At 44.9% G+C, this 15,037-nt stretch overlaps 1 protein-coding gene across 1 annotated transcript; it reads right to left on the reverse strand.

Moving 5' to 3' along the window:
• Positions 1-2,951: 2,951 nt before the first annotated feature.
• LOC121001686 (ly6/PLAUR domain-containing protein 2-like) lies at positions 2,952-7,327 on the reverse strand. The gene is made up of 4 exons (XM_040432864.1): positions 7,260-7,327; positions 5,564-5,683; positions 5,147-5,345; positions 2,952-3,048 (listed from the first exon to the last, which is right to left on the reverse strand). The coding sequence occupies exons 1-4, from the start codon at positions 7,309-7,311 to the stop codon at positions 2,952-2,954; spliced, it is 468 nt and encodes a 155-aa protein (XP_040288798.1). The 5' UTR covers positions 7,312-7,327.
• Between the last annotated feature and the right edge of the window lie 7,710 nt (positions 7,328-15,037).

Raw genomic sequence — 15,037 nt, forward strand, 5'->3', positions numbered from 1 at the left:
ATATATGCCTCCTCACAGTAGTTATGGCCAGATATGTGCACCTCACAGTAGTTACCGTATGTCCAGATATGTGCCTCTTCACAGTAGTTATGTCCAGATATGTGCCCCTCACAGTAGTTACCGTATGTCCAGATATGTGCTTCCTCACAGTAGTTATGGCCAGATATATGCCTTCTCACAGTAGTTATGTCCAGATATGTGCCCCTCACAGTAGTTACCGTATGTCCAGATATGTGCCTCCTCACAGTAGTTATGTCCAGATATGTGTCCCTCACAGTAGTTATGCCCAGATATGTGCCCCCTCACAGTAGTTATGGCCAGATATATGCCCCCTCACAGTAGTCATGTCCAGATATGTGCCCCTCACAGTAGTTATGACCAGATATATGCCCCCTCACAGTAGTTATGGCCAGATATGTGCCCCTCACAGTAGTTATGTCCAGATATATGCCCCCTCACTGTAGTTATGCCCAGATATGTGCCCCTCACTTTAGTTATGGCCAGATATATGCCCCCTCACAGTAGTTATGTCCAGATATATGCCTCCTCACAGTAGTTATGTCCAGATATGTGCCCCTCACAGTAGTTATGTCCAGATATGTGCCCCTCACAGTAGTTATGGCCAGATATGTGCCCCCTCCTAGTAGTTATGGCCAGATATATGCCTCCTCACAGTAGTTATGTCTAGATATGTGCCCCTCACAGTAGTTATGTCCAGATATATGCCCCCTCACAGTAGTTATGGCCAGATATGTGCCCCTCACAGTAGTTACCGTATGTCCAGATATGTGCCCCTCACAGTAGTTACCGTATGTCCAGATATGTGCCTCTTCACAGTAGTTATGTCCAGATATGGGCCTCTTCACAGTAGTTATGCCCAGATATGTGCCCTTCACTTTAGTTATGCCCAGATATGTGCCCCTCACAGTAGTTACCGTATGTCCAGATATGTGCCCCTCACAGTAGTTATGTCCAGATATGTGCCCCTCACTGTAGTTATGTCTAGATATTTGCCCCTCACAGTAGTTACCGTATGTCCAGATATGTGCCCCTCACAGTAGTTATGTCCAGATATGTGCCCCTCACTGTAGTTATGCCCAGATATGTGCCCCTCACAGTAGTTACCGTATGTCCAGATATGTGCCTCTTCACAGTAGTTGTGTCCAGATATGTGCCCCTCACAGTAGTTACCGTATGTCCAGATATGTGACCCTCACAGTAGTTATGGCCAGATATATGCCTCCTCACTGTAGTTATGGCCAGATATGTGCCCCTCACAGTAGTTACCGTATGTCCAGATATGTGCCTCCTCACAGTAGTTATGTCCAGATATGTGTCCCTCACAGTAGTTATGCCCAGATATGTGCCCCCTCACAGTAGTTATGGCCAGATATATGCCCCCTCACAGTAGTCATGTCCAGATATGTGCCCCTCACAGTAGTTATGACCAGATATATGCCCCCTCACAGTAGTTATGGCCAGATATGTGCCCCTCACAGTAGTTATGTCCAGATATATGCCCCCTCACTGTAGTTATGCCCAGATATGTGCCCCTCACTTTAGTTATGGCCAGATATATGCCCCCTCACAGTAGTTATGGCCAGATATGTGCCCCTCACAGTAGTTATGTCCAGATATATGCCCCCTCACTGTAGTTATGCCCAGATATGTGCCCCTTACTTTAGTTATGTCCAGATATGTGCCCCTCACAGTAGTTACCGTATGTCCAGATATGTGCCCCTCACAGTAGTTATGTCCAGATATGTGCCCCTCACTGTAGTTATGCCCAGATATTTGCCCCTCACAGTAGTTACCGTATGTCCAGATATGTGCCTCCTCACAGTAGTTATCTCCAGATATGTGCCCCTCACAGTAGTTATGTCCAGATATGTGCCCCTCACAGTAGTTATGTCCAGATATGTGCCACTCACTGTAGTTATGCCCAGATATGTTCCCCTCACAGTAGTTACCGTATGTCCAGATATGTGCCTCCTCACAGTAGTTATGTCCAGATATGTGCCCCTCACAGTAGTTATGTCCAGATATGTGCCCCCTCACAGTAGTTATGGCCAGATATATGCCCCCTCACAGTAGTCATGTCCAGATATGTGCCCCTCACAGTAGTTATGTCCAGATATATGCCCCCTCACAGTAGTTATGGCCAGATATGTGCCCCTCACAGTAGTTATGTCCAGATATGTGCCCCTCACAGTAGTTATGTCCAGATATGTTCCCCTCACAGTAGTTATGCCCAGATATATGCCCCCTCACAGTAGTTATGTCCAGATATGTGCTCCTCACAGTAGTTATGTCCAGATATGTGCCCCTCACAGTAGTTATGTCCAGATATGTGCCCCTAACAGTAGTTATGTCGAGATATGTGCCCCTCACTGTAGTTATGTCCAGATATGTGCCCCTCACAGTAGTTATGTCCAGATATATGCCCCCTCACAGTAGTTATATCCAGATATGTGCCCCTCACAGTAGTTATGTCCAGATATGTGCCCCTCACTGTAGTTATGCCCAGATATGTGCCCCTCACAGTAGCTACCGTATGTCAGATATGTGCTTCTCACAGTAGTTATGTCCAGATATGTGCCCCTCACAGTAGTTATGGCCAGATATGTGCCCCTCACAGTAGTTATGGCCAGATATGTGCCCCTCACAGTAGTTATGGCCAGAAATATGCCCCCTCACAGTAGTTATGTCCAGATATGTGCTTGTCACAGTAGTTATTTCCAGATATGTGCTTCTCACAGTAGTTATGTCCAGATATGTGCCCCTCACAGTACTTATGTCCAGATATGTGCCCCTCGCAGTAGTTATGTCCTAACAGTAGTTATGTCCAGATATGTGCCCCTCGCAGTAGTTATGTCCAGATATGTGCCCTCTTCAGAGGAAGTAAAAAAGCAGAAACAAAACAGTAAATTCTCACCTGGTTCCTCCGACGATCAAAGCTCATGACTGAGGTCATCGTGCAGCTGTGGAGAGCCGGCTGCTGAATGGAAGGCTTTCTGCTTCACCATTACAATCTGTTGTCTCTGCGTCCTATGGACACAGAGACAGCTGACAACGGGATATACCTCAGCAGTTCCGGGACTTAGGGACAGCCACTGAAATCCTGCAGGATCCCGGAAGGTTGGGAGGTATGCACACCCACTACATACATACATGAACACTCAAGTTTCTCATGGCAAATAAAGCCCTAGACATTGCACAATCTCTGTGCACCATAGACTTCTGCTCTAGAACTGATTGAAACCTAGGTACATAGTGGCCCAGATAACCGCAACTGATGCCAAAATCATCAATGTTTACTTAGCAAAATTCACTGTCATTATCTGCACCATCATCTCTCAACATCTACAAGCACCTCTCTCCAGGGCTCACTTTATCACTTCTCTCTGTCGGCTCCTCCGTTGTCAGGCCCTTACCTCAGGCACCCCTCCGTGCTAGCTCTCTGTTCACCTCAGCACCGCAGACTTCTTCCTCTAGTGGTCTCAGCCACACACTGACCCACTTCCTGCTTACAGCCTCTATTTATTTGGATTATGCTTCTGCAGAGCCATCTAGTGGCAACAGTTAATATTGCAGGCTTACATTCTATGCATGGAAAAACATTATACAATTGACCAAAGGGCGAGTGTGACACATGTGGTGCACCCTCTTACACCATGTTGTTTTACACCCAGCTTTCTTAGAGTCCTGAAGCTGAGATCTGCCCAGGTTGCAATGATTCATCCTTCAGTATCATATCAGGCATATTCTTCTCCGCCTGTTCATGGTTTCTCCTGTTTGGCGATTGATTTGAGGTTCAGTTATCCGAGTATCAGTGACAAGAGCTGCGCCATTATTTACCTGACAAACACGATCACATCGTCTCCCGCTGCCTCGCTGTAATCCCTGACACCTCCTGCAAACAACCGCAGCATTGATCGTGGCCGCAACATATGCTTTGGCATATTATATTTCTACTCATAACAGTAATCCTGGTATTTGCAGTTTACGGGAGTGCAACAATATTCCATAAACCTACAGCTTTCTAAATCCTGAGTTTTCTGGTACATGAATAGCATGACAGAAGTGCAGTAAAGACTGACATATAAACTAAGCAGCAGGGAGGGAGGGAGAGCAAGCATTCAGATCTATGGAAAACTGGGTGAAACCACTGTAGGGTCAGTAATGGCTGAGAAGAGTCGACCTCTGTATGAAAATGACTTTCAGTGACATTCTGCACTTTTCAGAAATGAGCCCCCTCATGTGTGTGTAGGGGTCCCCTCCCTGGACTGGTAAAGGCTTTCCGCCCCCCATCTTTTTACTACTGTATGGGCTCCACATGTCATCTCTTGGACATATTTCTTGACCAGGTCCTGTTCACACAGCAGAGGGTTTGTTACAATTGTGTCATTTGTGAGCTAAACACATCAGCAACTGTCTTGACAGTTAGGGCTCATGCACACGAATGTATTTTCTTTTCTCTTCCGTTCCGTTTTTTTTGCAGACCGTGTGCGGAACCATTCACTTGAATGGGTCCGCAAAAACAACGGAAGGTACTCCGTGTGCATTCCGTTTTTCGTATTTCCGTTCCGCTAAAAAGTAGTGCATGTCCTATTATTGTTCGCAAATCACGGTCCGAGGCCCCATTCAAGTCAATGGGTCCGCAAAAATACGGAGCGCACACGGAACACATCCATATGTCATCCGTATTTTGCGGATCCATACTGTAGAAATGCTATGCCCAGCCCATATTGCTCATGCGTTTGGTGATTAATAAGTTACTGTTTCCGTTTCCGATCCGCAAAAAACTGATCTCATACGGAAACCAAACGGATATGTTTTGTGGAATAACGGAATGGAAGAGGACTTGAATAAGAGAAAAAATAACTCAGATACGGAACAACGGATCCGTGAAAAACAGACCGCAAAACAACAGCGGTTGTGTGCATGAGCCCTTACAATGTATCAGTCTGTTACCTCAGAGGATTGTCTGGACTGGATACAACTGAAACAAACCCTCAGGGGTGAGAAGCATTAGATCTGTGTGAGAATTCAGTTTATTGATACAAACAGGGAGGTTTCCATTCAGTAACAGCAAGCAGAGATACCAAATTAAAGATTTTATTCCCATAGCAATAGCTGAGGTTACAGGACTGAGCTCTTCAGGACTGTCAGGATGGATCCCAGCGCCAGGATGATGGCGGCATAGCTGGACTTGATGCTGGTGCTGTAGTTACACAGGTCGGTGGAGCAGCAGGTGACAGTGGCGGTGACACCAGATATGGTAGTGGTAAGAGGAGTGCAGGACACTGCACACCTCTTAATGATGGCGGTGGCCGAGACCCCACCTGCAGTGGAGAAAACAGAAATGTGATAATCTGACCGGCACTAGTCATGTGACCATACAGTGTTGTTATTAAAAGAGGTGGGGCTGTGACTACCTGTCATTACCAAGATTGCATGATATGATTAAATATGTGCAGTCAATGGAGTCAGAAGCCGAACCGTAGCTGAATGAGGGCCACTCAGGGGCCCCATAGTGACAAAACTGAGATTCTGAACTCACCAGCTGAGCCGGATCCCACTGATGTCAGACAGGACGTTGCGCTGCTTGTGCAGTTAGTCTCCGTCAGGCAATTGGAGTTGCTAGATTCTAACTCACAGGTGTAACATCGTAGACTGTAAACTGCGGGCAAGAGGAGAGAGGATACAGATTACATACCAATGAGTATCTGAGTGCTGAGCTGTGTATCTAATCCTATCATGTGTGACACTGTCTGCTGAGCTGTGTATCTAATCCTATCCTGTGTGACACTGTCTGCTGAGCTGTGTATCTAATCCTATCCTGTGTGATACTGTCTGCTGAGCTGTGTATCTAATCCTATCCTGTGTGATACTGTCAGCTGAGCTGTGTATCTAATCCTATCATGTGTGATACTGTCTGCTGAGCTGTGTATCTAATCCTATCCTGTGTGATACTGTCTGCTGAGCTGTGTATCTAATCCTATCCTGTGTGATACTGACTGCTGAGCTGTGTATCTAATCCTATCATGTGTGATACTATCTGCTGAGCTGTGTATCTAATCCTATCCTGTGTGATACTGTCTGCTGAGCTGTGTATCTAATCCTATCCTGTGTGATACTGTCTGTTGAACTGTGTATCTAATCCTATCATGTGTGATACTGTCTGCTGAACTGTGTATCTAATCCTATCCTGTGTGATATTGTCTGCTGAGCTGTGTATCCAATCCTATCATGTGTGATACTGACTGCTGAGCTGTGTATCTAATCCAACCATGTGTGATACTGTCTGCTGAACTGTGTATCTAATCCTATCCTGTGTGATACTGTCTGCTGAGCTGTGTATCTAATCCTATCCTGTGTGATACTGTCTGTTGAACTGTGTATCCAATCCTATCATGTGTGATACTGTCTGCTGAGCTGTGTATCTAATCCTATCCTGTGTGATACTGTCTGCTGAGCTGTGTATCCAATCCTATCATGTGTGATACTGTCTGCTGAGCTGTGTATCTAATCCTATCCTGTGTGATACAGTCTGCTGAGCTGTGTATCTAATCCTATCCTATGTGATACTGTCTGCTGAGCTGTGTATCTAATCCTATCCTGTGTGATACTGTCTGCTGAGCTGTGTATCTAATCCTATCATGTGTGATACTGTCTGCTGAGCTGTGTATCTAATCCTATCCTGTGTGATACTGTCTGCTGAGCTGTGTATCTAATCCTATCCTGTGTGATACTGCCTGCTGAGCTGTGTATCTAATCCTATCCTGTGTGATACTGACTGCTGAGCTGTGTATCTAATCCTATCATGTGTGATACTGTCTGCTGAACTGTGTATCTAATCCTATCCTGTGTGATACTGTCTGCTGAGCTGTGTATCTAATCCTATCCTGTGTGATACTGTCTGTTGAACTGTGTATCTAATCCTATCATGTGTGATACTGTCTGCTGAACTGTGTATCTAATCCTATCCTGTGTGATATTGTCTGCTGAGCTGTGTATCTAATCCTATCATGTGTGATACTGACTGCTGAGCTGTGTATCTAATCCAACCATGTGTGATACTGTCTGCTGAACTGTGTATCTAATCCTATCCTGTGTGATACTGTCTGCTGAGCTGTGTATCTAATCCTATCCTGTGTGATACTGTCTGCTGAGCTGTGTATCTAATCCGGTATACAGTGCACACAGCACTACATCCCCCATCATTCTAGCAGTGCACCCATCCTGCAGGGTCTTACCTGTGGCGGCACAGAGGGCGATCACCAGGAGGAGGCTCGTGTACGCTGCCATTGTGAGCGCAGTGATGTCTGACCGGCAGCCTCCTCCTCCTCTATATATACAGGACTTTGTGTATGTAGAAAAAGGTTTCCATGAAAACCTCATTATACCAAAAACACTCCATGTAAAGGAATAAGGAGTGGAAACTACAGGAATGCACAACACAACGTCAAACTGTCTCCTAACAACTTCTACATGTGCAGACAATACATGTTACTAAACACTTACATGACCGCTACAAGCAACCAGAATAACAGGACTGTATGTAACACCCCAGAATAACAGGACTGTATATAACACCCCAGAATAACAGGACTGTATATAACACCCCAGAATAACAGGACTGTATATAACACCCCAGAATAACAGGACTGTATATAACACCCCAGAATAACAGGACTGTATATAACATCCCAGAATAACAGGACTGTATATAACACCCCAGAATAACAGGACTGTATATAACACCCCAGAATAACAGGACTGTATATAACACCCCAGAATAACAGGACTGTATATAACTCCCCAGAATAACAGGACTGTATATAACACCCCAGAATAACAGGACTGTATATAACACCCCAGAATAACAGGACTGTATATAACACCCCAGAATAACAGGACTGTATATAACACCCCAGAATAACAGGACTGTATATAACATCCCAGAATAACAGGACTGTATATAACACCCCAGAATAACAGGACTGTATATAACACCCCAGAATAACAGGACTGTATATAACACCCCAGAATATAAGGACTGTATATAACACCCCAGAATAACAGGACTGTATATAACACCCCAGAATAACAGGACTGTATATAACACCCCAGAATAACAGGACTGTGTATAACACCCCAGAATAACAGGACTGTGTATAACACCCCAGAATAACAGGACTGTATATAACACCCCAGAATAACAGGACTGTGTATAACACCCCAGAATAACAGGACTGTATATAACACCCCAGAATAACAGGACTGTATATACAGTTGAAACCAGAAGTTTATATACACAGGCTTGGACTGTCCTACATCGGTACAGGGGAATCCCCCGGTGGGCCCCAAGTCTCCCACCCCCTGTACCAGTGGCACATAACACAGTAGACCCCCATATTCAATCATCTTATAGCATCTTGGTTATAATGTATCCATATTCATAAATAAAAGAAAATGAACAGGGCGGCACTCCCCAATGCTGTGTTGTAAAAGCAGTCCTTTAATCTTGAAAAACAATGTTCAGGGTAACAGGCAGGGGCGGTACGCACACACCCCACACATATTAGCAGCGATGGCCGCTTCGCGCCAATTCGCGCTCGGTTTTCAGTGGCAGGAGGGTTTCAGTTTGGTTTCCCTCATGGAGCGGGTGTTGCAGCTGTCCTCGACGTCCTGGAGAACATAGGTAAGAGCACTTTGTTTTTTGATTTTGTTAGGGAGGCTTTTTTATTTTATTTTAACCAACAACGTCTTTAAGTTTGGGAATCAGTGGTATTGGCAAAGGTGCGGTACCGCTATGCGTACTCCCGTATCTTGTACTTTCACTAGGTTAGAGGACCGTTACATATTCTCTACCAGTAATCCACATCTTTGTGGTATTAAACTGTTCTTACGATATGTGGACAACATCTTCATGGTCTGGTCGGGCACTAAGGCCGAATGTGCTGATTTTGTTGCTTTTCTGAATGAAGGTAATAGTACGGGCATGTTCTTCTCCCTGAATTATGGCGGTGAACGCCTTGAATTTTTCGATGTGTCTCTTGAGGTGGTGGGCGGCGAGTTGGTCACTAAAGGTTTTCGTAAACCCACGACGACCAACTCTCTGCTACACCGCAACAGTTTTCATCCTGTTAGTGTTAAAAGATCCGTCCCATATGGACAACTTATCAGGCTGAGACGCATCAGTAGCCCGAAAGAAGGTTTCGAAGAGCAGGCCACTCAATTAAAAGAACGCCTTATGAAGAGAGGCTAGCCCATGAAGATGCTGGACACCGCGATGCTTGAGGCTGGGAGTTTTTCCCAGCGTGATTTACTTTCTTGCAGTACAATAGGCCAAGATAGAAAAGGACAGAGGGTGACTAGGGATGAGAAGGGATGAGAAGGGATGAGAAGGGATGAGAAGGTCCTGGTAATGACATACGGAGGGCCATTCATAAACACTGGGATATTCTGAGACTGGACACCTGTTTTGCCGAGTACGGTGATAAACCACTGGTGACATTCAGGAAAAGCCACACTATTAGAGATAAGCTGGTCAGAAGCCGCTTTACAGGGGCAATAAAAAGTAATTGGCTACATGAGAATAGACCGAAGGGGAACTTTAAATGTGGTAACTGCTCCTTTCGCTCGTTCAATACTAGATTTTGGAGGTGTGCAACACAGAGTTAAAGGGGTTGTTCGGGTTCAGAGCTGAACCCAGACATACCCTTATTTTCACATCTCATGCTCCGATGCGCTCCCTTGCCCTGTGCTAGATCGCGCAGGGCACGGGCTCTTTTGTTTTCAATAACACACTGCCGGGCGGAAACTTCCGCCCCGGCAGTTTGTTTGGTGACGTCACCGGCTCTGATAAGCGGGCTTTAGCGCTGCCCTAGCCGTTTTACTGGCTAGGGTAGCGCTAAATCCCGCCCATCAGTGCCAGTGACATCACCGGGGTTCCTGGCAGCCCCACGGAGAGCCCGGTACATCACCGGATCTCCAAAAAATGCCTTTGCCCTGCATGATTTAGCGCAGGGCAAAGGAGAGGGGCAGCTTGGGTGAAAATGGAGGGATGTCCGGGTTCAGCTCTGAACCTGGACAACCCCTTTAAGGACTTTATCACATGCAGGAGTACGTTTGTAGTATATCTACTTACATGCAGCTGTGGCCACTTCTATATAGGGAAAACTATTAGATGCCTGTTTGAGAGAGTCAGGGAACATATTAATTCTGTACAATCAGGAAAAGGCTGCCCTAGATTTATTAAACCTATGAGGGAAGTACATGACGGAAGTTGTAAAACACTGAAGTTTGTTGCTATTGAACTAGTCCCTAATCCACCACTAGGGGGGGACAGACATCGTCTACTGCTGCAGAAGGAAGCGAGATGGATTCTACGGACAGAGGCCTTAGGGAAATTAGTTCTTAAAGACAGAAATTATCTGAGTGTTTTTCTGTGAATTTGGCATTCTACTATTAATCTAAAATTACAACAGTTTGTTGGTTTTAATGATGTATACCAGGGTGTGTTTGGGACATGTATCCATGGCAACCGCACCCCAGAATAACAGGACTGTATATAACATCCCAGAATAACAGGACTGTATATAACATCCCAGAATAACAGGACTGTATTTAACATCCCAGAATAACAGGACTGTATATAATACCCCAGAATAACTGGACTGTATATAACACCCCAGAATAACAGGACTGTATATAACATCCCAGAATAACGGGACTGTATATAACACCCCAGAATAACAGGACTGTATATAACATCCCAGAATAACGGGACTGTATATAACACCCCAGAATAACAGGACTGAATATAACACCCCAGAGTAACAGGACTGTATATAACACCCCAGAATAACAGGACTGCATATAACACCCCAGAATAACAGGACTGTATATAACACCCCAGAATAACAGGACTGTATATAACACCCCAGAATAACAGGACTGTATATAACATCCCAGAATAACAGGACTGTATATAACATCCCAGAATAACAGGACTGTATATAACACCCCAGAATAACAGGACTGTATGTAACACCCCAGAATAACAGGACTGTATATAACACCCCGGAATAACAGGACTGTATATAACATCCCAGAATAACAGGACTGTATATAACACCCCAGAATAACAGGACTGTATATAACATCCCAGAATAACAGGACTGTATATAACACCCCAGAATAACAGGACTGTATATAACATCCCAGAATAAAAGGACTGTATATAACACCCCAGAATAACAGGGCTGTATATAACATCCCAGAATAACAGGACTGTATATAACATCCCAGAATAACAGGACTGTATATAACACCCCAGAATAACAGGACTGTATATAACACCCCGGAATAACAGACCTGTATATAACACCCCAGAATAACAGGACTGTATATAACATCCCAGAATAAAAGGACTGTATATAACACCCCAGAATAACAGGACTGTATATAACATCCCAGAATAACAGGACTGTATATAACACCCCAGAATAACAGGACTGTATATAACACCCTAGAATAACAGGACTGTATATAACACCCCAGAGAGACAGGACTGTATATAACACCCCAGAATAACAGGACTGTATATAACACCCCAGAATAACAGGACTGTATATAACACCCCACATTAACAGGACTGTATATAACCCCCTAGAATAACAGGACTGTATATAACACCCCAGAATAACAGGACTGTATATAACACCCCAGAATAACAGGACTGTATATAACACCCCAGAATAACAGGACTGTATATAACACCCCAGAATAACAGGACTGTATGTAACACCCCAGAATAACAGGACTGCATATAACACCCCAGAATAACAGGACTGTATATAATATCCCAGAATAACAGGACTGTATGTAACATCCCAGAATAACAGGACTGTATGTAACATCCCAGAATAACAGGACTGTATATAACACCCCTGAATAGAAGGACTGTATATAACACCCCAGAATAGAAGGACTGTATATAACACCCCAGAATAACAGGACTGTATATAACACCCCACATTAACAGGACTGTATATAACCCCCTAGAATAACAGGACTGTATATAACACCCCAGAATAACAGGACTGTATATAACACCCCAGAATAACAGGACTGTATATAACACCCCAGAATAACAGGACTGTATATAACACCCCAGAATAACAGGACTGTATGTAAAACCCCAGAATAACAGGACTGCATATAACACCCCAGAATAACAGGACTGTATATAATATCCCAGAATAACAGGACTGTATGTAACATCCCAGAATAACAGGACTGTATGTAACATCCCAGAATAACAGGACTGTATATAACACCCCTGAATAGAAGGACTGTATATAACACCCCAGAATAGAAGGACTGTGTCACATTGGGCTGTTTCATGTTCCTGCAACCTTGTTTATAGCTGGTTAATACGCTCCCTTTGCTAGGTCATTGTCAGTGGCGGATTATAATTGGGGCTTTTGGGTCGGCTAGGCTACCCCGGGCCCGGCATGGCTGGGGGGCCCAACGCCGACCCGAATGCCCACATACTGCGGCGGGGTACAGGAGCACATAGTTCCCTGCCCCGCCGACTATCACCGCCATAAGCTTCAGGCCTAGTAAGCCTGAGGCCTATGTGGTGGTAAAAGCTCGGCATGCATGGTGAAGTCATTGTGCGGTGTGCGTGATGACGTCATCGCGCACCAGTATAGTGTCGCGCACAGTACTTTGATGTACGCGGGCTTGCCTCACCATTCCGGACACAGATAAGTATAGTATTAGCCTTTTTGTTTTGTGTGTGTGTGTGTATGTTCCAACTTTGGGGGGCAGAGGAGGACATATTACTGCAGGGACAGTAGGGGCAAATGTTTCCATGGGGGAAAATTACTTAATTAATGGCAGTGTGGGGGCAAATCACTTAATGGATTGCAGTGTGGGGGCAAATTATATAATGGATTGCAGTGTGGGGGCAAATTACTTAATGAAGGGCAGTGTGGGGGCAAATTACTTCATGGATGGCAGTGTGGGGGCAAATTACTTAATGATTGGCATTGTGGGGGCAAATTACTTAATGAAGGGCAGTGTGGGGGCAAATTAATTGATGTAGCATTGAGGGGGCAAATTACTTAATGTGGGGCAGTTTGGGGGGTTTATTACTTGGCAGGGGCAGTGTTGGGGAAAATTACTTAATGTGGGCAGTTTGGGGGGTTATTACTTGATGGGGGCAGTGTGGGGGAAATTACTGTGTGGGAGAAATTGCTATATGGGGCAGTGTGGGGGAAATTGCTATATGGGGCAGTGTGGGGGAAATTACTATATGGAGCAGTGTGGGGGAAATTACTATTTGAAGGCACTGTGAGGGAAATTACTATATGGGGCATTGCACTCAATTATCCTGTGTCAATACTCTGGCTCTGGTCTTCTCCAGGGCCAGCTCTATAATAAGGCAGACCAAGGGGCCGCCTGAGGGCGCAGAGAAGGGGGGGGCCCGCCTGAGGGCGCAGAGAAGGGGGGGCGGCGCCAGGGCGGAAATTTTATATATTTTTTAAATACATAACTTGCGGACTTGCCAACGCCGGGCCCGGCCGCCTTGCCGCAGCCTGCAGGTGTCCCGGCCCTCACCTCCTCACAGAGCGGCACGCAGGCTCAGCAGCAGCATGGCATCGGCAACACAGAGAGTCACAGAGTCAGGGGGTGTGACTGCCGAGTGGCGCTGCGGCGGCAGGCAGCAGGCAGCAGCAACTGGTGTAGACTGGGGAGTGGAAGTCTGGAGACTGGAGGCGGAGCTGATGGTGGTGAGTAACTGTGTGGACAAATGTCTCTGAGTAGTCTGTCTGTGTGGCCCGCAGGGAGGAATTTGTGTGGCATGGGGGGTTGAAATGAATATGATGGAGGGGGAGAAATGCGACAACATGGATGGAGGGGGAGAAATTTGACAACATGGATGGAGGGGGAGAAATTTGGCAGACATATGAAGACATCTCATCCGTGAAAACAAAATTATTTTCCCACCACCCTAAAAACAAATTTGCATACGTAGGGGCACATGACGTCCCCATCGCGGTCCCATTTATTTGGTGATAAAAGTGTTCTTGAAACATAAAAAAATTGTGCTCCAAATAAATCTAAGTGATAATATAACAAACTCATTATGTTTTTTGACATTTTGACTCTTTGTATTAAGATAGTATTCAACTGCGTGTATTCCTAGTGAGTGCTGGATATTGCTGTAAAGTGATTCTACGTCTAGACTTGCTAGAATAGTATTAGATGTGACAGTGATATCATTCATTTTTAGGAGTAAGTCCTTCGTGTCTCTAATATATGAGGGTAAGGTGCTCACAAAAGGTCTCAATATTTGATCAACATATTCACTCAGGGCCTGCGTCAGATTTTCATTGCCCGAGACTATCGGTCTCCCAGGGATGGGTTTCTTGTTCTTATGCACCTTTGGTAAGGCATAGAACTTGGAGATTGTAGGACTTTTATTAAACAAATACTGATATTCATCTTTTGAGATGATATTAGCCTGACGGGCATCCAGGAGGAGATTTTTTAATTCATTCAGATACTCTTTTGTGGGGTCATGAGGTAGAACTTTGTAGGTTTTTTTTTCTCTGAGGAGTCTAAGGACCATTCTTCTTTAGAGTTTCTAGGGCCTCATGTTCTTGGCTACTCAAATTGGAGCCAATATGATCCTTCCTCATTTTAAGTGATTTTATATCCTGGATTACTAATTGAACAAACATCTCTATTTCCTGGAATTGTGTAAAATTTGGGGTAATCCTCGACTTAGGTTTTAAAGTCGAGAATGGTGGATCTGGGATGATCTGATACCCTTCACTCTCTTTTAATAGATCTTCTAGAGTCTCTACACATCTTCTTTCATTTTCAAAGATCTTACGTACATCATTTTCTTCTTGTTTGTGTACTTTGTGTAGGGCTAATTTCCGGGCGAACAGATTTATATCCTTGATCCACAAAAACTTGTCGCACTGTGGAACTGGCGCAAAGGTGAGAC

Source organism: Bufo bufo, chromosome 5 (assembly GCF_905171765.1).
Source record: "Bufo bufo chromosome 5, aBufBuf1.1, whole genome shotgun sequence".
Classification (NCBI taxonomy): domain Eukaryota; kingdom Metazoa; phylum Chordata; class Amphibia; order Anura; family Bufonidae; genus Bufo; species Bufo bufo.

Excerpts from the sequence above, each read along its gene's own strand:
- LOC121001686 (XM_040432864.1), bottom strand. The coding sequence starts at position 7,311 with ATGGCAGCGTACACGAGCCTCCTCCTGGTGATCGCCCTCTGTGCCGCC. Across the intron at positions 5,346-5,563 it reads AGTGGGATCCGGCTCAGCTG|GTGGGGTCTCGGCCACCGCC; the intron begins GTGAGTTCAGAA and ends TCTCCACTGCAG. Across the intron at positions 3,049-5,146 it reads GTCCTGAAGAGCTCAGTCCT|GACGCAGAGACAACAGATTG; the intron begins GTAACCTCAGCT and ends CTGTGTCCATAG.